The sequence below is a fragment of the Propithecus coquereli genome, unplaced genomic scaffold, assembly GCF_000956105.1.
Source record: "Propithecus coquereli isolate 6110/MARCELLA unplaced genomic scaffold, Pcoq_1.0 Scaffold33, whole genome shotgun sequence".
In the NCBI taxonomy this organism is placed as follows: domain Eukaryota; kingdom Metazoa; phylum Chordata; class Mammalia; order Primates; family Indriidae; genus Propithecus; species Propithecus coquereli.
Genome location: NW_012148952.1, coordinates 5,384,199 through 5,408,676, shown reverse-complemented (window position 1 = coordinate 5,408,676; position 24,478 = coordinate 5,384,199). Strand labels below are relative to the sequence as shown.

The 24,478-nt window shown below is 37.3% G+C and overlaps 1 protein-coding gene across 2 annotated transcripts in view; it reads left to right on the top strand.

The window, feature by feature from the left end:
* Positions 1 to 24,478, top strand: part of R3HDM1 (R3H domain containing 1) — a 97,440-nt gene extending 72,962 nt beyond the window's left edge. For both annotated transcript variants that reach the window (XM_012650529.1, XM_012650528.1), the window contains 6 exons: positions 13,019 to 13,122; positions 13,603 to 13,775; positions 17,433 to 17,577; positions 21,777 to 21,859; positions 22,327 to 22,411; positions 23,122 to 24,478. In XM_012650529.1, coding sequence (XP_012505983.1) covers positions 13,019 to 13,122; positions 13,603 to 13,775; positions 17,433 to 17,577; positions 21,777 to 21,859; positions 22,327 to 22,411; positions 23,122 to 23,483 — 952 coding nt within the window. In that variant the 3' untranslated portion in view covers positions 23,484 to 24,478. The remainder of the gene's footprint in view (positions 1 to 13,018; positions 13,123 to 13,602; positions 13,776 to 17,432; positions 17,578 to 21,776; positions 21,860 to 22,326; positions 22,412 to 23,121) is intronic.

Genomic DNA, 24,478 nt, shown 5'->3' with positions numbered 1-24,478 from the left:
ATGTGATGTTTTCCAATTATTTAGATCTTTAATAGCTTTCAACAATGTTTTGTCATTTTCAGAGTATAATTTTGGACTCCTTTTATTAAATTGATTCCTAAGTATTCTATTCTTTGTGATACTCCTGTAAATGGAATTGTGATTTCATTTTCAAATTGTTCATTGTAAGTATGCAGAAATACAATTTACTTTGGTATATTGATCTTATATCCTACGACCTATTGAACTCATTTATTAGATATACAGGTTGATTATGCTTGGGACCAGAAGTGTTTGAGATTTTTTTCAGATTCTTGGAATATTTGCATTATACTTTCCACTTGAATGTCCCAAATCTAAAAATCTGAAATGCTCCAGTGAGTTTTGCCTTCAAGTGTCATATTGTCACTCTGTTTCAGGTTTTGAAGCCTTTTGGATTTTGGATTTTCGGATTAGGGACACTTAACCTGAAATTGTTTTTTAGTGGATTTCTTGGGCTTTTCTATATATAAATCTTTAAAGAGAAATCATGTCATTTCTTCCTTTTCAATCTGGGTACATTTTATTTCATTTTCTTGCCTAATTGTCCTGGCTAGAACCTGCAATACAGTGTTGAATACAAGTGGCAAGAGCAGACATCCATGCTTGTCCCTGATCAAGTGTTTATATCATCAAACGATGTTTTATTTTGTCAAAAAAAATTTTTTTTGAGCCTATCAAAATGGTCATATGATTTTTGTTTTTTATTCTATTGATACATTATACTGTATTAGTTGATTTTGAGATGTTTAATGACCCTTGCATTCCTGGGATAAATCCCACTTAGTCATGGTATATAGCTCTTTTTGTTTCTTGCTAGATTCAGTTTGCTAGTATTTTGTTTGAGGCTTTTTGCATATGTATTTACAAGAAATATTGGTCTGTCGGGTTTTTTTGTGGGGGCGGTGTCTTTGGTTTTGGTATCAGGGTAACATTGATACTTGCCTCATGAAATGATATGGGAAGTATTCCCTCCTCTTCTGATTTTTGGAAGATCTTATGAAGAATTGTTGTTAATTGTTCTTTTGCATTTTTGGTAGAATTCAGTGAGGAAGCTATCTGAGCTAGTTTTGGGGTTTTTTTTAATTTTTTCATTTTTGGTGGATTGTATTTTTATTACTACTTCGATCCCTTCACTTGCTATAGTTCTATTCAGATTGTCTTTTTCTCCTTGAGTCAGTTTAGATAGTTTGTATCTTTCTAGGAATTTAATTTGTCAGTGTGCAGTTTTTTATATTGTTTCTTTATGATCCATTTTATTTCTGTAGGGTCAGTGATAATAGCCTCTTTCCTTTCTGATTCTAGTAATTTGAGTTTTCTCTTTTTTCACGTGGTCAATCTAGCAGAAAGGTTGTCAGTTTTATTGATCTTTTCAAAGAACCAGCTTTTAGTTTAAACATTTTTCTCTATTGTTTTTCTGTAATCCATTCTGTTTATTTTCATTCTAATCTTTACTATTTACTTCTTTCCACTTGCTTAAGGTCTAATTTGCTGTTTTTCTCTCCCAGGGTGCTACAATGTAAGTGTAGGTTATTAATTTGAGATCTTTCTTCTTTCTTAATACAGGAATTTACAGCTATAACTTTCCTGTAAGCACTGCTTTATAGTTACGATATGTTACATCTTCATTCTGATTCATTTCAAACTATTTTTCTGGTGTCCCTTTTTACCCTATTGGTTATTTAGGATTGTGTTGTTTAATTTCCACTTATGTCACGGATATTTTCCTGCTATTGATTTCTTAATTTCATTTCATTTCTTGGGGAACATACTTTATATTATTTCTATCCTTTTAAGTTAACTGAGGTTTGTTTTATTGCCTAGCTTATGTCTGTCCTAGAAAATGTTCCGGGTGCACTTGAGAAGATTTTGTATTCTGTTGGTGGTAGTGGAGTGTTCTGTAGATGTCTATTAGGTCTAATTGGTTTATAGTATTGTTCAAGTCTTCTATTTCCTTGTTGATCTTATGTCTAGTTGCTCTGTTATTTACAGTGGGATATTGAAGTTTTTAATAATTGTCTGTTTCTTCTTTCATTTCTGCCAGTGTTTGCTTTCTGTATTTTGATGCTCCTTCATAAGATGCCTATATGTTATATCTTCCTGACGGACCCTTTTACCATTATGCAATGCTTTCCTTATTTCTAGTAACATTTTTTCTTTTAAAATCTGTTTTGCTTGTTGCCTGGGCTAGAGTGCTGTGGCATCAGCCTAGCTCACAGCAACCTTAAACTCCTGGGCTCAAGCCATCCTTCTGCCTCGGCCTCCTGAGTACCTGGGACTACAGCAGGCCCAGCTAATTTTTTCTGTTTTTTCTAATTTTCTATATATTTTTTAGTTGTCTGGCTAATTTCTTTCTGTTTTTAGTAGAGACAGGATCTCACTCTTGCTCAGGCTGGTCTCGAACTCCTGACCTCAAGCGATCCTCCCACCTTGGCCTCCCAGAGTGCTAGGATTACAGGCGTGAGCCACCACACCCAGCCTGGATCACGTTTTCTAATCCATTTTGACAATCTGTCTTTTGATTGGATTGTTTAACACATTCACATTTTTTATTTTATATTTTCTTTAGAGACAGGATTGTGCACTGTCACCCAGGCCGAAGTATAGTGGCATAATCAGAGCCCACTGCAACCTCTAACTCCTGGGCTCAATTGATCCTCCCACCTCAGCCTCCCAAGTAGCTGGCACTACAGCCATGCACCACTATGCCCAACTAATTTTGTTCATGTTTTTTAGAGACAGGGTCTCAATATGTTGCCCAGGCTGTTCTCAAACTCCCGGCCTCAAGCAATCCTCCTGCCTTGGCCTCCCAAATTGCTGAGATTACAGACATAAGCCACTGGCTCTAGGCCCATTCACATTTAGTATTAATATTATTGATATAATGAAATATATATTATTGATATAATTAGATTTGTATCTGCCATTTTACTTTTTGTTTTTTATATCTCTTATGTTGTTTTTGGTTCTCTATCCCTTTTTTCTTTTGCATTAAGTATTTCCTAATGTAGCATTTTAGGTTTTTTTAAATGATTTACTTTTATTTTTGTTTATGTTTTGGTGGTTCCTCTAGGATTTACCATATACGTCTTAATTTATCCGATTCTACTTGTAATTTATACTAGCTTAATTCCAGTGATATATAGAAAAGGTACTCCTATATACCCCTATTCCTGTTTCCCCCTTTTTGTGATTTTATCGTTATACATATTATATCTATTAATGTTACAAACACAACAATACATTGTTCTAATTATGACTTTGTCATCTGTAGTCACTTCCTTAGCCCAGTACAGCTTTGTCTCACCCACCTCCTTTTGCTATTATTGGCGAATATATTATGTTTCCATATGTTATATGCCTAGCGATACATAATATACATGGTTTTATAAAGTTGCTTTTAAATCAGTTAGGAGGAGAAAGGAGGAAAACTATGCAGTTCTGCTATCTTTTACAATTATATAATTACCTTACTGGTTATATTTGTCTGCTCAGGTTGCCATTACAAAATACCATAAACTGGATGGCTTAAGCAATGGAAATTTATTTTCTCGCAGTTCTGGAGACTGGAAGTCCAAGATCAGGTTGCCAGCAGGGTTGGTATCTGGTGGTGGCTCTCCTTTGTGGTGCAAACAGCCACCTTTTCACTTTGTGCTCATATGTCTTTTCCTTGGTGTGTGGACATAGAGAGAGAGAGAGAGAGCAAGCTTTCTCGTATCCCTTTGTATAAAGGCACTAATCCCATTGGACCAAGACTCACCTTCATGACCTGACCTAATCCTAATTATGTCCCAAAGGCTCCTTCTCCAAATACCATCACATTGGAGGTTAAGGCTTTTCAATATATGAATTGGGGGTAAGAGGTACACAAATACATAGTCTATAACACTGATGTTCTTTGTCACTTTGTGTGGATTTGAATTAGTATTTTTGTAAGGCATGTCTCCCAAGAACAAATGGTCTCAGTTTTTGTTTACCTGGAAAAGTCTATTTCACCTTCATATTTGAAAGATAGTTTTGCTGGATATAGGATTTTTGGTTGATAGGGGGGCTTTTTGTTTGTTTGGTTGGTTGGGGTTTTTTTGTTTGTTTTTTTCGTTTCCTTCATCACTTTGAATATGTTATCCTGCTGCCTTTGGCCACCATCTTTTCTGTTGCAAGTCAGTTGTTAATCTTATTGGAGCTCCCGTATAAGTAATGATTCATTTTTCTCTTACTGTTTTCAAGATTTTCTCCTTGGTTTGACTTTCAGTGTTTTTACTGTGATGTTTCTGTGGATATTTCTGTGTTTATCATCCTTGGAGTGTTTTCAGCTTCCTGGCCGAATATATTATTATTTTTCAGTAAATTTGGGATACTTGAGCCATTACTTCTCAGAATATATTTTCTGCTCCTTTGTCTCTCCTTTCTGGTAATCCTATTATGCATATGTTAATGTGCTTATATTATGGTGTCTGAGGCTCTCTTTGTTTTTTCTCTCTGTTCTTCGATTTACATAATCTCTATCAATTTATCTTCAAATTCACTTATTCTTTTGCCAGTTCAAATCTACCGTTGAGACCCTCTAGTGATTTTTTTATTTTAGCTATTGTACTTTTCAGCTCCATAATTTTCATTTTTTTAAATAAATAATTTCTGTCTCTTTGTTGATATTCTCTATTTATTAGTGCAACATTGTCATCATTCCTTCTTTCTTAATCATGGTTTCCTTTGATTCTTTGAACATATTTATAGTGGCCTCTTTTTCTGATAAATGGGGAAAATCTGTTCTCTTTCGGAGGTAGCTTCTATTCCCTGCTTTTATCCAATGTATTTGTTATACTTTCCTCTTTTCATTTCTTTTCTTTTCTTTTTTCTTCTCTTCTCTTTTCTCTTCTCTTCTCTTCTCTTCTCTTCTCTTTCTTTTTGGAGGCAGGGTCTTGTTCTGTCACCCAGGCTAGAGTGCAGTGGCATCATCATAGCTCACTGCAACCTCAGACTCTTGGGCTCAAGTGATCCTCCTGTCTCAGCCTCCTGAGTAGCTGGGACTAGGACCACAGGCACATACCACCATGCCCAGCCAATTTTTCTATTTTTTGTAGAGATGGGGTCTCACTATGTTGCCCAGGCTGGTCTTGAATTCCTGGACTCGAACAATCCTCCCTCAGCCTTCCTAAGTGCTAGGATCACAAGCATGAGCCAGCATGCCCAGCCATAGTTTGTTTTTTATTGGACATTTTAGATAATATATTGTAGCAACTCTATGTACTGGCCTTTCCCCCTTCCCCTGTATGTTATTGTAATTTGCATGTTTGCATATTTAGCGACTGATAATTTTCATTTCTTTAACCACTACCCCCTGCTCCCAAAGTGTTCAGCCTTGGATGTTATTCCTCAGGGTGGCACAGCTTTGAATATTCCCACCCTGGAATGACAGTGGTTTTGGCAGGATTCTGTTCCTCTCTTTCTCTGACAACACCTAACAGGTAAACTCTACTAATTGCCAGCTGATTGCTCTATTATTTTCAATAATGCTCTGTAGCATAAATTGTTCTACAAACTAATGCAATCAAATTCTGGCTCCTGGCCAGGTGCAGTGGCTCATGCCTGTAATCCTAGCACTCTGGGAGGCTGAGGCCGGCGGAATGCTTGAGCTCAGAAGTTCAAGACCAGCCTGAGCAAGAGTGAGACTCTGTGTCTACTAAAAATAGAAAATTTAGCCAGGCGTGGTGGCACGCACCCATAGTCTCAGCTACTTGGGGCACCTGAGGCAGGAGTATTGCTTGAACCCAGGAATTAGAGGTTGCAGTAAGCTGCAATGATGCCACTGCACTCTATCTGGGCAAGAGAGTGAGACTCTGTCTCAAAAAAAAGAAAAATCTGGCTCCTTTGAAGGAATAATTTCTGGGGTTAGTCTTTGATTTCTGTTCTCACCACAGGAGGGCTCTTCCCAGCTATCGTGTACCCTGTTTCTCTTCTCAAGCTAGGGGGGCTACCATTTAGCCTGAGTCTTGAATCTCCTCCCTCTTGTCCTTACCGAAACCTCTGCTGTTCTTGAGAGCACCTGTAGGCTTGAACTTCCCCACTCCCTCCCTGTTGCAAAAGAAGACAGTTTCTTTGGGAAGATACTAGGTGCTGTTTTATGGCCTGTTTCTGCCCCTAGCAACATCTCTGAGCGAGGGATGGGGAGCTGGAGGTGAGGACAATAACAAGCTTCTCTGAATGACACCCTGTTCTAGGAGCTGAACAGCTAGTTGGGGTTAGGGAACCACAGCCTCCAGTCTTTTCAGCTTACCTGGTGGCATGGAATTACCACTTCATCATTTAAGGACAGAGTGATCAGGACACCAGTATTCTCAGTGTGCCACACCCAAGGTAGAGTGATACTGTCAGTGCTACAAGTAGAGACTAGGTGGCAAAGGGAGCCCCCACCTCACAAACTTACTTGCCCTGGACTTCAGCAAAAGTCTCCTGGGGGCAGGAGGGGAAATGCTGATATCTTGCTCCTCCTAGGAAGAAAGCTCTCTATCTGGTGCTGCGGTGGGAGGGAGCCCTGTATTTCTGGCAGCTATCTGGAGTGGTGTCTCTACCTCGCTATGCTGGGAGGGGGAAAGAGGGAACAGTCTTGATTCAAATACCAGACTTTTGAATTTTTTACCAAATTTTTGTAGACGTTCTTGAACAGATGTTTCCTATTCCTATTCATCCTTGGGACCTTTTCCAGAGGCTTTAAGTGGTTGCTTTTTTATACTTTTCACAGTTTCACTAGGATATAGGTCAACAGAACGCCTCATGCTGTCATGTCACATATTCTCCAATAGATGAAATTTTTATTCAAAAAGTATGAAATGATACTATTCTGGCATCCTTTTTTTAATTACCTTTTATTTAAAAGATTCGATGGAATTGTCAGGGGAACAAGATGTATGTTCTTCAGCTGTATTGTATAGACAGATAATCATCATCCCCAATGCCAATGGCAATTTTAGGATTTCTTTCTAGGAAGCAAACTTAAGTAGCTAAATTATTGCCCAGAAGAGTAGCGTAGGATGAGCTGTACTAAAAATAAAATTATTGTTTGGTAAATGTTTCCCACCACTTCATTGAGATGCTAAGGTAATATATCGAACAGGTCCACTAATGGAGCTGCTTGATGATGACTAGTTTATCCTGGTGGGCTGGCCGAAATAGGGCCCATCTTAAAGTCATTCTCCAGGAGCACCAGAGACATCTTTGTGGTGGATTATGTTTGATGATACCTGCCATACGGTTTCTCAAGCCAAAGGCATTGTTTCTATTAAATGTTTAATGTAGACTCTTTTGGGTTTCATACAAGTGCTTGTTTAAATACTTGAAAAGTTTAGAGCTCCCGTTTAGGGAAAATATTAGCCCTACTTGCATATACTTTTGCATCCTACCTATTTATTAAATGGGAAATAATCCTCTTTGGGCAAGATTTCCAGTCCAGGTCCTAAGTTTCCTTAGTAAGATATAAATTGTGTCTCATACAATGTGGTATTGAGAGACTCGATTACTCTATAACTGCATGCTTTAAATTTATAATATAATAGAATAACAGTTATGGTATTCTACAATCCAGTACCTGCCAGAGGCTTAACTGCTTACTTTCCTTATCATCCTGGCAGAGTTATATAATCCTCTGGGTTCACCATTTTGTCTTAGCTGCCAGGAAACACAGAGCTACATCCAGTGCTCCGTGAAAGCAACAGTCTTAGACCAGGTATCCCTGCTCCTTTTTCTTTTTTTTTTTTTTTTTTTAATATTTTCTTTATTTTTTAGTCATATTCAGTTTTTTTTTAAATTCACATTTGAGAGCAGGTGAGCTATAAATGAATATTTCTAGAAATGAGGATTTAACTAGAAAGCCCAGAGAAATTGACTGTTAGCATTTAAAGGAAAACCCAATTTTTTATTTATGTACGTATTTATTTATTTATTTTTAGAGACAGGATCTCACTCTTGTCACCTGGGTTAGAGTGCAGTGGCAAGATCAGAGCTCACTGCAACCTCAAACTCCTGGGCTTTAAGCTATCCTGCCCAAGTAGCTAAGATTACAGGCATGTGCCACCACGTCTCTTTCGTAGAGATGGTGTATTGTTATATTGCCTAGGCTGGTCTCAAAATCTGGGCTCAAGCGATCCTAACCTCTTCAGCCTTCCAAAGTGCTAGGATTATAGGTGTGAGCGACTGCACCCAGCCCCAGAATATTGTACAGTAAAAGTTTTGACATTTATTTTCATTAATTGAGCATACAGTTTAATCAAATTCTGATTAGTTGCAAGTTTATTTATATTGTCCTAAGTATATGCCCTCATCACAAAAATACATAAAATGGACTTCACCTTGACTCGCAGAAAGCTTATGAGACAGAAAGCTAGTATTTTTTTCCAGAGACAACAAGCCTGGCCAAGCATCTGACCCTCAAATGAATTGGAGTTTTATGTTGCAAAATAGCAGTGTAAGCATCTCCAGATAGCCATGCTCTGACATCTGCTGAGTATTTCCGAAGCAGATTCAGATAATTAGTTGAAATTAAATCCCTTATACAATATTTAAAAGCCAAACTTTTCAGTCAGTTTTCAAAAGCATTTTTAGTGTATATTTTTTGCAATTACGAAATTCATACATGCTTTTTTGGAAAATACAAAAAAGTGTAAATGACCAAGAATCAGCCACAGTCCCTAAATTGAGCACTGTTGGTCTGTTAATACCTTTCTCTCAGTATTTTTCTTTTCATATGTAGTTCTAATATACATATGTAGTTCTAATATAGTTGAGATACTACTGCATATATTTTATTTAATGGGCATAGTACATTTTTTCATGTTATTAAAAATTTATTTATAAATATAATTTTTAGTGATTACATTATTCCATTGTGAATACACATTAATTAGCCTGCTGCAGAACATTTTAGATCACATCCAAGTTTTTTATTTTATTGAACCGTTTTGTGAGCAATTTTAATTCCTTCCTTGGTGTGAGTCCTTGGAGGGGAATTAATAAGTCAAAGGAAGCCAGGCACCATGCCACATGCTTGTCTGTAGTCTCAGCTACCCAGGAGGTTGAGGTGGGATGATTGCTTGAGCCCAGGAGTTTGAGACCAGCCTGGGCAACATAGCAAGACCCTATCTCTGAAATAAAATAAAAAGATAGATTAAAGGATATGACTATTTTTAACATCTTTGGTACATTTTGACAAAATCTTTTATTTATAATCCCAGTATCTACTGACTCTGTTTTATTAGTTTTCATGTTTCATAAATGGCAATATATCTCATATTAATTTGGCTCCTTGATTATTAATGAAGTTGTGCACTTTGACATCTGTCTTGTTATATTTTGAATTATTTGGCCAAATCTTTTATCATAGATTGGTAAGACAGGTATTAATCATATGTTTATTGATGAGAGAGAGTTGAAGTTCAAATAATATGTTGAAAGTCACAAAACAAATACAAAGTGGAGTTCGAATTCAAACCCATGCTCCCTTTGACACCCAAATCCAGGTGCTTTGTGCTAGGTCAAATATTAAATGTCAAAAGCCATTTAAATATCAATGTGACATCACTTGAATTTGCAAGAATATCTAGTGATAGTATCTAACAGTTGATACCTTAATATCAAGCATTAATTTTCATTCATACTATGATGTATCAAATAGATTACCATAGTCTAATCAAATGGCATCAATTGGCCAGGTGTGGTGGCTCAGGCTTGTAATCCCAGCACTTTGGGAGGCTGAGGAAGGAGGATCACCTAGGAGTTTGCAGCCAGCCTGGGTAATATGGAGGGACCTCATCTCTACAAAAGATAAAAAAAATTAGGCCAGCAGGGTGGCATGTACCTGTAGTCCTAGCTACTCAGGAAGCTAAGGCAGGAGGATTGTTTGAGCCCAGGAATTTGAGGCTGCAGTGAGCTGTGATCGCACCACTGCACCCCAGCCTGGGCAACAGAGCAAGACCTGGTCTCAAAAAAAAAAAAAAAAGGCATCAATACTACCCGTAGCAGACCAATTTTAACCATTCACAAAAAATCATTCATTGGGTGTTGGACAGGTGGGAGGGAGGTGGAGGGCATGGGTATATTTCATATGTAATGGGTACAGTGTGCACCATCTGGGGGATCGACACACTTGAAGCTCTGACTCAGGTGAGGCAAAGGCAATATATGTAACCTAAACATTTGTACCCCTGTAATATGCTGAAATTAAAAAAAAAAAAAGAGTCCATATGATGTAAATTTTTTTCATACTTTGGTAGACTACAATAGCCTTCTGATTATAAAAATATATAATACATTTGTCTTTTTTTTTTTTTATCATTCCTAAACAATAAGAATGAAGAAAGAAATAACTGGAGAGGGCTAGGCATGGTGGCTCACACCTATAATCCTAGCATTTTGGGAGGCCAAGGCGGGAGGATTGCTTGAGGCTAGAAGTTTGAGGCCAGCCTAAGAATTTTATAATTCCGAAACTTGGTTTTTATTCATTTACCTAAGGCAGGGGTGGGGAACCTGCAGCCTTAAGGCCACATGTGGCCTTCTAGATCCTTAACTGAAGCCTTTTAACTGAATCCAAATTTTAGGGAACAAATCCTTTTCATAAAAGGCCACGTGTGACCTTAAGGCCGCAGGTTCCCCGCCCCTGACGTGAGGGGTAATCTAGTGCTAGAAAATTGTTTTATACTAACTATAAACTAAAACCCACTACAGTGGTAAAATGGAATAGCAATTTGTAGTTTTAATATTATGGGATATATCCTTATTTCAGTGACCTGAATATTCTCTTCCTTTTGCCGGGCAACTTCCTATCACCCATGCCCCTCAGAACTTAGGTAAGTCATTAGAATGTACTTAGTGAGCAAGGTCAGGGTGAGAGGTACCACGTGGCCCAATGGAACTGTGTACGTAGGTTAGAACAGAGCCTAAAAAAACCTTACCCCCATGTGGACTTTCTGTTTTCCTCAGTATGGACACATTTACAGACTATCTCTTAAGTTGTATTATTTCTATAGGTAACTAATACTCACATTAACACATTCCAATCATAACTAACATCAATTTCAAAAAGTACTATTTTCACATATGATCCAAAATCACTTTTTGTGAAATCCTCCCATTAAATCACATTCTTTCTCCTTTTTATTGAACTGCACTGAGTTACTGCCACTAAAAAAAAAAACAAAAACAGCAAAACTTTACTAATTCTTATTAACTGGGGAATTGTCAGCCTAAAGTACAGAATCTTGGCCGGGCGCGGTGGCTCACGCCTGTAATCCTAGCACTCTGGGAGGCTGAGGCGGGCAGATCGTTTGAGCTCAGGAGTTCGAAACCAGCCTGAGCAAAAGCGAGACCCGTCTCTACTAAAAATAGAAAGAAATTAATTGGACAACTAAAAATATATAGAAAAAATCAGCCGGGCATGGTGGCGCATGCTTGTAGTCCCAGCTACTTGGGAGGCTGAGGCAGGATTGCTTGAGCCCAGGAGTTTGAGGTTGCTGTGAGCTAGGCTGACGCCATGGCACTCTAGCCCGGGCAACACAGTGAGACTCTGTCTCAAAAAAAAAAAAAAAAAAAAAATTACAGAATCTTTTGTTAACTTTTTATTATGAAAAGTTTTAAACATATATAAATATAAACAAAAGGGTACTGAATCTCCATGTGCCCATCATTTCAGTAATTATCAACTAATGATAATCTGTTTTCATCTAAATCTCAGCCTTTTCCCTTTCCATATTATTTTGAAGTAAATCCCAGGTATCATATTAATAGTATTTCATATTCATGAGTATTTCAGTATAGGTATCCCTAAAGGTCTTTTAAAAGCCCATGTAACCACAATACCATTTCATATCTTTAAAAAATTAACAATTAATTCCTTATCCAGTTGATATTTGTATTTCCATCTACCTTGCAAATATTGCTTAAGTTTTACACATTTGTCTTACAGAGTTTCCCATAGTCTGGATTTTACTGATTGCTTCACCATGCTGTTATTTCACCATGCTCTGTATTCTCCGTAATTCAGTAGTTGTATGTAAAGTTGTATTTTTAATGCAACTACATAGATGCAAAAAATTGTTTAAGCTAAGTTAAGAAATACTGCTTTATAAAGGGAGTTTATTTTTAATGATGATAAAAGACTGATAATTAATAGGGTTTTAGATATAAATTAAGGTTCTTGATTACTTGAGAATTCTCAGAAAGAATAAACAGTATTCTACGATTTTAAAGTATTATTCTGAAAGAATTTGTTAAACAGAAAACTTCAGAGACATAGTATGACAACCCTTATGTTAATTTGTGTCTCAAAGATTGTTCAAAAAGACAGCAATAACTTTACTAAACAGCCTTTTATTTTTGTCCGAATATGTCAAAATATGTTCTGTTATTTCCTCTATTCTTAATATATTTTCTAAGATAGAAAAGTTTTTTTCTGGGTCTCATCATTATCAAACTGCATATTCTCTTTTTTTTATTTCAGCATATTATGGGGGTACAGATGTTTAGGTTATGTATGTTGCCCTCGCCCCCACTCCCGCCTCTCTCTTTTTTTAAGCTAGTCAAATAGCAGTGGGGGGGCTATACACCAACTTCAGTGAAACTGATGTTAATAAGTTCTGATAACCCGCTACCATCGGACCAGCTGCGTATTCTCTTTTCTAAAATGTAGCCCTATCTCAAAAAATATTATCATTGTTATTTAAACAATATAAAAGACATTTAGAATAAGTTGAAATTCATAAGAGTAATGGAATTAGGAATTTTTTTTTTCTGGTCTTTAAAAATCAGTGTTATTACCATAAACATAAAATGATTTTTATGCAATAAAGTAATTATAATTCACAGATAAGAGTTAAATTTGACTTTTACTGCTAACCAATTTGAAAAATAATTTTATTTAAATAAATTTGCAGAACTGTTCATTCAGAGAATCTTTACAGTCATCCCCATCTCACTGTGCTGTGTTTTTGTGTTTATTTGATTTTTCCCCACATAGCTCTCCAGTCAGTTACTTGCAGCATCCAGGATCAGAACAAGTACAGTTTCCTCGGACTACTTCACCATGCAATTCCCAGCAGCTTCAAGGCCACCAGTGTGCAAGTATGAATCAATTACTGAAAAAAAAGTAATGGTTTGTCCATGTGATAGATAGTTCAGTGAATTTCCTTAGGCATTTCTACAAAAAGATTCTCAACTCAGGATGTGTGAGATATATTTAAGGTGCCATGCTGAATCAGACTCACACGTGTGGTCCACTTCTTCCTTTTCTACTACTGCTCTCTGTATTCTCCTTTCTCATAAGTATTGATATCCTCCTTTCCTAGGCCCTCCTCTCATTACCCTTCCAGCTCTTCCTGAGTGATCCAACTTATTTTAGGATAAGTGAGACGTTTAAGACCTTAAGGTTTGTTTTAATGCCTTTATAAACACACAGAACTTGTAGCATGATGCATTAGGGCTTAAATCAGGTTTGCATATCTAAAAGTTTGTTCAGAAATGTAAAATTATTGCTGTTATCCTAATGTTCAGAGATACCATTTAGTTGGTGAAATATACTGATTTTACGGTACTGATTTTCAGCTGTGCCACCACCGCCACCTGGTGGAGGAATGGTGATGATGCAGCTCAATGTACCAAACAATCCACAATCTCGTGCTCACTCACCTCCCCAGTGGAAACAAAACAAATATTACTGTGATCACCAGAGAGGACAGAAGTGTGTGGAATTTAGCAGTGTAGACAATATTGTCCAGGTAAGATGCTTTTGGTCATTATCATTTTGAAACTTAACATTTTTGACATATATTAAGACTGACCTACAAGGCTTGACACTGAATTTGAAATCCTCTCAAGCAGATTAATAAAGAAGTTTGACATGGGGCCAGAAAAAAGTAAAAATCATTGGAAATCAAGAACAGCGGGGAGGGGTAAAAACCTACTGAACAGGTACAATGAACACCATTCAGGTGATGGGCACACTTACGGCCCTGACTGAAGCATTATAAAAGCTATCTATGTAACAAAAACATTTGTACCCCTTTAATATTTTGAAATAAAAAGAATTTTTCTTAAAGTTTGAACATTCTTTATATTCAGACAATATATTTCACTATTTAAATATTATTTGCCAACTTCTGCATATTCAAAATTCTTTTAACATCAGAAGATAAAAATCAAAAGATAAACTACAACTAAAATTTGGTAAAGAAAAAGACTCAAGCATTTATCCTGCCTTTCCCATATGAACTGTACTTCAGTGTAACCAAATAGTTGATGAGGGAACATTTCTCATTCATATTCCAGTTAATAAATGCAGATGCAATGATACAATTAGAAAATCATCATTCTGGAACCCTATTAAAATAATGCATCAAGAAAAAATCATCAGGAGATGCTAAAATGTTAGGTAAAAAATATACAGGAGGGAGCTTTGAAATGGAGGGCAGACAGCCCTGAACCCACTGATAAACTGTAGCATCTCTAAAAGTGGGCCAGTCAGACATTATTTGGCTCTTTATGTGGTATAGAAGAAAGTACACAGCATTACCTAGCATATACTCTTATCAGAAAAATTGAATCTGAATCTAATCAAGTCTCTAAATCTAGCTACTCATTTACAGTAAATATAGGAAGAAAACAAACAAATTACATGGTACCAGTGGGATATTTTACTGGACAAATTGACCCTGTTTCTTTTACAAATAAATGGCATTTTGAAATGGGAGCTAGGTCTGTTTTAGGTTAAAAGAGACTCAAGAGGTATAATAATCAGATACAATATATGGATTTTGTTTGGATACTGAAGATTTTTGAGCAAAAAGGATATTTAAATATGTTACTCTTGTTAGTATGTTAATAGTATTGTGGTTATGTTTAAAATAGATAGAAATATTTATATATTGAAATATTTTACAAGTAAAGTGCTGTAATATCTGAGATTTGGTTGAAGTACTTTAGGAAAAATAAGGAGGGGTGATCACAGTTGAAACTGGATGAAGAGTACATGGAAGTTCATTATGCTTTTTTATCTACATTTTTATATACTTCAAATTTTACAGAATTAAAAGGTTTTTAAATTTTTTTTAAAGATAAATTAGAGAAAATATATTTCCAATACACATGACAAAATCATAGTGGAATTAAAAGGGCAAAGGCCATTTATAGATCAGCTCCAAAATATAAGTGGACAATGGCCATTAAACAGATGAAAATATAAAATTACTTTTTATCCTGTATAATTGGGAAAATTCAGTAAAATCAATAATTTGCAGTGTTTGCAAATTATTATATCTAGTTACAAGCTTTCTAATACTCTCTTGGTGGTACTGTAAATCAGTACAACTCTTTTTGGAATGTGATTTGGTGACATTTTTCAAAATATAGAAGGTACAAAGCCTTTCATCCACAAATCCACTTCTGGAACTTTATCCAGTAAAAATTGTGGAACTAGGCTGGGTGTGGTAGCTTATGCCTGTAATCCCAACACTTTGGGTGGCTGAGGCAGGAGGATTGCTTGAGGTCAGGAGTTCTAGACCAGCCTGGGCAACATAGCAAGACTTAATCTCTACAAAACAGAAATTTTTTTTAATTAGCCAGGCGTGGTGGCATGTGCCTGTAGTCCCAGCTGCTTGGGAGGCTGAGGCATGAGGATCCCTTGAGCCCAGGAGTTCAAGGCTGCAGGGAGCTATAATTGTGCCACCGCGCTCCAACCTGGGCAACAGAGTGAGACCCTGTTTCTATAAAATAAAAAAAAATTGTGGAACAAGCATATAAAAATGTGTGTATAGTGGTATTTCTTTCTTGCCTGTTATAACATTGAAAAATTATAAACAGCCTTGACATTTATCAACGGGTAACTGATTAAATAAATTACTGTGTCATTTAGGAAAATACCCTTAAGTGTATAATACTGAAAAGAACGAGATACACCTGCTACCCAGATGGTAGTTCCTAAATACCATTCTCCACTAAAAGGAACCAGGGCTTCTTAGAGAAATAACTATTATCAGGATTGTTCAGGGAAGGCACAAGATGAGCCTAGACCATCTTGCTAAGAAAGTAAGGAAGGGCTGGAAGAATGATAAGGATATGTCAAAGGATACAAGATCAGGCTTAAAAGTTTGGCATAAAAGAATGATTAACATATGAATGACCACCCATAGAATAAAATAGGAATCCATGAGTCCATAGTGATGCAAATGAATAAATACAGGAGAGAGTCAAACTCTTTCTTACAGTAGAATCTGAAATAATACCTATAGAAGGAATCATAGAAGTAGAAAATCACCACCAGGAAACCACTAGGCAAGAGTCATTACTAGATGCTAAAACTAGTGGGTAAAATTTTTATGAGAAGCAGAATATTTTTATAAAGTATCTCCCCACAAGATACTTACAACTACAGAGGAAAAAATGGTAACATGCAATGAAGAAACCTGGCAGGCACCACCTTAACCAAGTGAGCAAAGTAAACATCACTAGTAATGTGACAACAGACCGACATCAGGTTCCTCATCAACTTTTTGATGAGGAGACAACAGACAAACCCAAATTGAGGGACATTCTAAAAAATAACTGATCTTCAAAATGATCTTTAGAAACAGAACTTCAAAAATGTCAAAGTCATAAAAGAGAAGGAAGACTGAGGTTCGTTCTGTTCCAGATTGAAGAGCCATGACAACTAAATGTAGTTCTTGGTTCTAGTCTGGATTCCTGAAGGGGAAAATTTTTCTTCTCTTTTCCTATAACAGACATTAGTGGGACACTTGGCAAATTGGAATAAACTCTGTAGATTAGATAATAGTTTTTTTAATTTCTGGTTTTGATTATTCTGCTGTGGTTATGTAAGAAAATGTCCTTGTTTTTAGCAAGTAGACACTAATTATTTAGGGGTAAAGGAGTATCATGTGCAACTCACTTTCAAACAGTTCAGAAAAGGGCAATAATATATATATGGGGGGGGATAAATACAATAAAATGTTAACATCACTTCGGAAATCTGGAAATTCTTTGTACTATCTTTGTAACTATTCCCTAAGGATGAAATTATTTAAAAATGAAATGTTAAACATTTAATATTAAAAAAAGAATGAAATAGATGTATATATTCTGTCACACAAAAGTTATCAACACGATTATTGCCACCTTACAAAAGCAAGTTTCAAAAATAGGATGTATGGTCTGTTCCCATTTTTATAAAAAATGGATGTGTGAATGCATATGCATAGAAACAATCTGTTACCAATGTTTATCTTTGGGAATTGGAGATTATATATTTCTGTAACGTTTGAATTTTTTTCTAACAAGTATATATTTGTAATCAGGAAGAATAAAAATTTTTGTCCAAAAGGAAATTTGCAAAAAGCCTGCCCAAAATGCTGACCCATTTTCTTGATGTATTGTAATTGCAGCACAGCCCTCAACTCAGTAGCCCCATTATCTCACCAGCTCAGTCGCCAGCACCAGTTCAGCTGTCTACCCTGAAAACTGGACGTCCCTCTGGACCACCACTTTCCATCATGCCCCAATTTTCTAGACCTTTTGTCCCTGGGCAAGGTAAGTGTACATGAAACTAGTCACAGCTCTGGAGAATTTAAGACATCCATTCCCAGTCACTTGGTAATCTATCTTGGTATTAATAATACTACCTTTCGGCTGGGCACAGTTCTCACACCTGTAATCCTAGCACTCTGAGAGGCCTAGGCAGGAGGATCGTTTGAGGTCAGGAGTTTGAGACCAGCCTGAGCAAGAGCGAGACCCCATCTCTGCTAAAAATAGAAAAAAAAGTAGCAGAGCATGGTGGTGTGTGCCTCTAGTCCCAGCTGCTAGGGAGGCTGACACAGAAAAATTGTTTGAGCACACGAATTTGAGGTTGCTGTGAGCTAGGCTAATGCCACAGCACTCTAGCCTGGGCAACAGAACAAACTCTGTCTCAAAAATGTGTGTGTGTGTGTGTGTGTGTGTGTGTGTGTGTGTGTGTACAATAATACTGCCTTTCAATTTTCCACAGAGCTGCATTTTCCCCTCCACTCAGGCATATCTATTTGTTACCATATACTTTCCTAACCTTAATGTTTCATTGCTAATTGATTATTAATTCATTAATTACTTATACTCAATAATTACATGATAGAATTAAAATGGTTTTAACTTATTCTTAGAATCCATTCCTCCATAGTAGTAATACAGTGTTCTATATTTTTAATTCCTATATTAGAGTAATATATATCAAATATAAAGTTTATTCAAAAACATTTATTAAGGACCTACTGGGCCCCTGGTATACAAAGATGAATAAGGAGAAGTCCTGATCCTCACCAGCTCTCAGTCTACTCAGAGGAACAGGCTGCAAGCAGATGATTGTAAAACTAATATGGAAACCGTTCATCTTATTTCTGGAATTTATCCTAAGGATGATGCACACAAAGATTTATGCACAGGATAGTTTATCCTATAGCAAAAAAATTCAAAACCAGCCTAAATGTTCATCAGTGAGGAATAGTTAAATTATGGTATATCTATACAAGAAATACTGTGTAGCTGTCTAAAAATCATGTTTTAAAGAATCATAAAAAGAGTAAATATTCACAATGTGATGAGTGATTTTGAAAAACAAGTTACACAGACATTTCAACAAAGAAGATATATAGATGTCCAATAAGCCCTTGAAAAGGTACTCAACATTATTAGTCATTAGGCAAATGAATAATAAAGCCAGAACGAGATACCGCTTAGCACCACTAGAATGGCTATAATCAGAAAGACCGACAACACTGAATGTTGGTAAAGATACAAAGAAACTAAAATTTTCGCACATCGTTGGTGGGCGTATAAATGATAAAACCATTTTGGGAAAAGGTTTGACAGTTTCTTACCAAGTTAATCACTTACCATACAAACTAGCTATTCTACTCCAGTGTTGGAAAGAGAAATGAAAACATGTTCACACTTGTACAAGAACACTTACAACTTTATGTCATAATAGTCTAAACTGGCCAGGCGCAGTGGCTCACACGTGTAACCCCAACACTTTGGGAGGCCAAGACAGAAGGATCTCTTGAGGCCAGGAGTATGAGACCAGCTTGGGAAACATAGCAAGGCCTCGTCTCTACAAAAAATAGAAAAATTAGCTGGGCATGGTGGCATGTACCTGTAGTCCCGGCTACTCAGGAGGCTGAGGCAGGAGGATCACTTGAGCCTAGGAGTTTGAGGTTGCAGTGAGCTATGATGACATCACTGCACTCTAGCCTGGGCAACGGAGCGAGACCCTGTCTCAAAAGAAAAAAAAATAATAACCCAAGCTGGACATGGCCCATATGTCCATCAGCAGAACACTGAATAAACGAATTGTGACATGTCCTTACAGTGGAATACTACTCAGCGATAAACGTGAGCAAAGCAAACTACTAACACACAACATGGATAAATCTCAGAGTCATTATGTTAAGCAAAAAACAGACCAAAAAACGAATAATATATACTATATGGTTCTAATTATATGAAATCCAGCTATAGACAAGCTAATCTGTGAAGTTAGAAATCAGCTAGTGGTGGGGAACTGATAGTGAGTTGTGGAAAGGGGCTGAAGGGAAGTCTTCCAAGGATGGAGATGGTTTTTATATTGTATGTTAACTATATCTCAATTTTTTAAAAGAATTATACACATACGCAAGTATGAGCACACACATATATAGAACAAAGATATGTACCAAAATGTTAGAAATGATGGAATGACCACGGTGGTTTCTATTTCCTCCTTTGTAATTCTCTATTTTCAAATTTTCTACAAAGCCAGTAACCTTAATAATCTAGAAAAATAAAGCATATTATAAAAAATAAATTGAAACAGTATGTGGCATGCAGTCTGAGATGAATGCCCCAAGAGGAACACCTAGCCTGGCCTGTAAGGAGGGGTCTTTGGTTACTGCTGACTACAGTGTCATCTCCATATTTGAAAAAATAACATTACATATGACTAAGTCCTGGGTTTCCAGGATTTTTAAGCAGCAGTCTCTGTATTCTGCTCATCTAAGGTTTTGAGGCTTAATTATTTTCTTTACATTTCATTATTTTTACACTTAACTCTGACTGCTTTACAACTATTTTTTATGCATCTTCACACTTTACAATGCATCCCCAGTCTCAGTACTGAGTCCCCATGTCATGTCTGCTCTTCAGCTTAGGAAGTTGTGAGTGTGTCGTGGATGTGTCTTGCCAGGGAGCTGCCCCAGCATCTTCACAGTGATCATCAGAAAGGAGTCTTGTGGAATGGCAGGAATTCCGTGCCTTGCTTCTCTCTGTTATGAAGCTCTTGGCAGAAGGGGTATAAGATTTCCTGAAGATGCCCCAGTCTTCTATTAGTCTACCTACTGATAACCCTACTCCAAACACAGAATGTGCTAAATCTGGGGGCTTACGGTTAAAATAAAATGAGAATGTAACACAACTGAAAACGTTATTCTTTGAGACAAAATTTTTGCAGTCAGCATTTATTAAGCCCCTTACTCTGTGATGACTTCAGGCTCTACTGAGTGAAAGAAAACAATTGCAAGATCTTTATTCTGACTACCCTACACTTGCTGATTTAGATAGGGGATACTTACTCATGAATGACACTAGAAGCTGTACCACTCTTTCTAAGCAAGTTCAAATTACAAATACAGATTGTCATTTAAAGAGAGATTAAGAGCAGACTTGGGACCTAGAACATACATATATACCCATTGGTTAAAACTATAAAAATGGGCCGGGCACGGTGGCTCACACCTGTAATCCTAGCACTCTGGGAGGCCGAGGCGGGCGGATTGTTTGAGTTCAGGAGTTCGAGACCAGCCTGAGCAAGAGTGAGGCCCCGTCTCTACTAAAAAAAAAATAGAAATTATCTGGACAACTAAAAATATATAGAAAAAATTAGCTCAACATGGTGGCGCATCCCTGTAGTTCCAGCTACTCGGGAGGCTGAGGCAGTAGGATCGCTTGAGCCCAGGAGTTTGAGGCTGCTGTGAGCTAGGCTAACGCCATGGCACTCACTCTAGGCAGGGCAACACAGTGAGACTCTGTCTCAAAAAAAAAAAAAAAACTATAAAAATGTATGTGAGTATATTAAATGTATACGTGCATATATTACATGCATATGTTTATAGCAACTAATAGTGAATTTGGGAAAATATAGAGCTTAATATTTACCCAGAGTTTCATCCTTTCTCTGAAATGTAAGTTTTTATTAATAATCATCATAGAAAGATGCAGATTTTAGCATCAAAAGTGGTTAGAATGAGTGTTATAGTTTTTTTGGTGGATTTCATATAGAATGTTAGGATTTAGCGTCATAGTTTTCTTAGATTCTTTCTCTTCCATATCTTCAATTTTTTAAAATTTATTTTCATCCACTTTTTAAAATTTATTTACTTTTTTTAATACATAATATAGTGACATGATTCAAAAATTAACAAATAGTTTTAAAGTATACAGAGAAGTTTCTCTCCATCCTATCCCCTGTCCACCTAGTTCCTACCACTCACCCTCCTTCATATCCACTGTTACCAGTCATTAATCTTTTCAGAAGTTTGCCCCAGCCCTTTAAAGAATATGTGAAATTTTTAATTGTTTTTTAAAATATGTCAGTTACTTGTTTTATTCTGTCAAACGTGTTTCCCCTGTTCATCTTAATTATTCTGAACAATTTAGAAAAACTCTGGCAAGTACTTTTTAACTGAGGAGAGAAAGATGTAAAAATGTTTTTTGTTGACTTTCAGGAGATGCCAGGTATCCATTACTTGGGCAACCACTGCAGTACAACTCTCCTGCTGTTCTGCACGGACACATTCCAAACCAACAGGTATGAAAGGCCGCTGTCTGACCTCCTAGGCTTTGTTGCAGAACATCGTACTTCTGTTGCTGAGAGTGTAGGGGGCACCTCTGAGCCCACCTGTCGGTGCTACCCAAAGAGAGCTCTATGCGTCAGCCAGCTGGTTTATTCAGTTACCACTAGCTCCATTGGGAACAGTCCAGAGCAGAAGGTAGTGCTCTGCTTGGCGAAGCAGTAATTCACTAGTGCCACCCAAAGATGGGTGGTGTCTGGGATTTGGCTCACCCTTGCTAATGAAGGATAGTCAGCGAGTAATTGGTCATCGTCAGGGGCAGAATGCCCTGCTGCAGAGGCAGAATTCAGAAGGCCTGGGGCTGGTTATTTCTGCCAAAGTGAAGAACCCAGATTAAGTGTGGTTAGGTGTTAAATTTTTAAACGTTACAGACACATTTTTCAGCACTATTAACCTTATTTCTGAACTATTCGTGGGTGTTCAGAGTCAGCCTGGCAGCCGGCATGGAAACCGAGGAAGAAGACAAGCTAAAAAAGCTGCATCCACGGACCTTGGAGCAGGAGAAGCAGGTGTGTCCCTGAGGGGCAACTGGATGTGGATCTACAAACTGGTGACAGTCTTTAGAAATAAACCACAGCACAGAAATGGGTTTTCCTCAAGTAATAGGAAATTTTGTCATCTCTACTTTAGGGTTCTTGGATGCATTCTTATCGGTGTCTCACTTCAGATGTGAGAGTATGTACGGTCAGGTGCAGGTGGGGTTAGGAGGGACGAAGGGGCCAAAGGGAGAAAAGCATGTGAGAGGAGCAGGGAGAGTGAAACTCTAGCCTCTGTATTCACTGAGGAAGGAATTGTCCTTACAACTATGTGGGGAGAGTGTGAACGCACAAATTTTAACTTTCTACTCAGCAGCCTGAGGGTGGTTAGAGCAAGTGCTGTTATTTTATTGTACAATGGGAATGTGAAGTTCAGAAAGTGTTTGCCCAAGATCTCACTCCTAATTTAGAGAAGCCACTGCATGGTGCTGCATTTTTTATGTGCAACTCTCAGCAAAGACTGAAGTCAGTGGCTTAACAACATGAGCTCTATACCCCTTGCCTAAGTGGAGGGCAGAGGTAGGAAGTATTTAAAAGATGGCTCTAACAATTATAATTTTGTGGATCTGAATGGTTTCAAAAAATCTGTTTGTTTATTATGTCTTATTTGGTATTTGCAGTACTTTTTTACCCAACTTTTTTGGTAACAGGGATATATTAATTCTATACCTTTTTCATTTTAGTTGTTGGGAAGGTCTTGGAAATAACTGAACTACCAGATGGAATAACTCGCATGGAAGCTGAGAAGCTTTTTGGGGAACTCTTTAAAATTGGCGCCAAGATCCGGTGGCTCCGGGACCCCCAGTCCCAGCCCCAGCTGCGTCGTCACCCCCTCTGCTGTGGCAGCGGGGACAACACTGTCAACCCTGAACGCTCTAAACCCAGTGACTTGGCCTCCACATACACCGTCTTAGCCACATTCCCCTCCATTTCAGCTGCTCAGAATGCACTGAAGAAGCAAATTAATTCAGTTAACAAGTTTAAGCTGAGAACAAGCAAGAAGCACTATGACTTTCACATTTTGGAAAGGGCAAGTTCTCAGTAACAGAGCCACCTTTGGACCCTTCACTTCTATGATTCCCCTGCCCTCTCCCATGATTGGCTTGATATTTGGAGCTTCTGTTAACATTATAGAGACTCCTAGGATGTGTGGTCATGGCGTTATAGCTTGTGAAGAAATGCCAGTGATCCAGCAAAGGGGCGGCGGGCATGGGGAAGATACACATTTCACCCCACATGACTATAGGATTCACATGGGAATGATACAGTTAGCAGGTTTTTCTAAGGAAATGCTGTTCAAATGCCTCCTAACTTTTGTAGTTATTTTGTTTTATATTTCTGAATTCTTGTATCAGATCCAAAGCTCTATTGTACAGCAAATTATCCTTCAAAATGATTATAACCAGTTGTAACCTGTATTTCTTTTTGCAGCTAGCACAATGTGACCCAACTTAGAATTTGGGGGAAAAAGAATGCAGGAGTGGAATAACTAAGTCAAAACCATGTTCTGTCTTCTTTTGGGAGTTAGAGGTGCTAAGGAGAGTCCACAAATAGAAGATTATTCTTCTCTTGAATCTCTAAACACAGAAATAATTTCCAGAAACTACAGAACTCCTCCCCCATAGGGTTCTTTCCTTACACATTTTGGCAGTATGAACATTAAGTATAAAGTAAATTATGTTGTTAATGCCTCTTTATCAAACCACTTAGATTCAAAGGGGAAAAGGAATCATTCTAGACAGGAAAATACTTCCACCTTTTTTTTTTTTATGTGTCCCTCCAATAACTAAATGCCACTTATTTGCATTCTCCTCCTTGTGAATTTTTTGTCAGCTAAGGAAATGTATTTGATGAATGCTGGAAACTTCTTAAGTGGTTTACAATTTGTTTTCATTATTTGCAGCGGATCACTGGACATCAAAGATTCATTGCACTTATGAACAAGGAACCTTCTTTTCAATCTCTGTGTAATTTGCAAGGCTGTACAATGTGTGCTGATGCAAGCCTTTTTCAGTTCAAGAGAATAAATGTTTACAAATA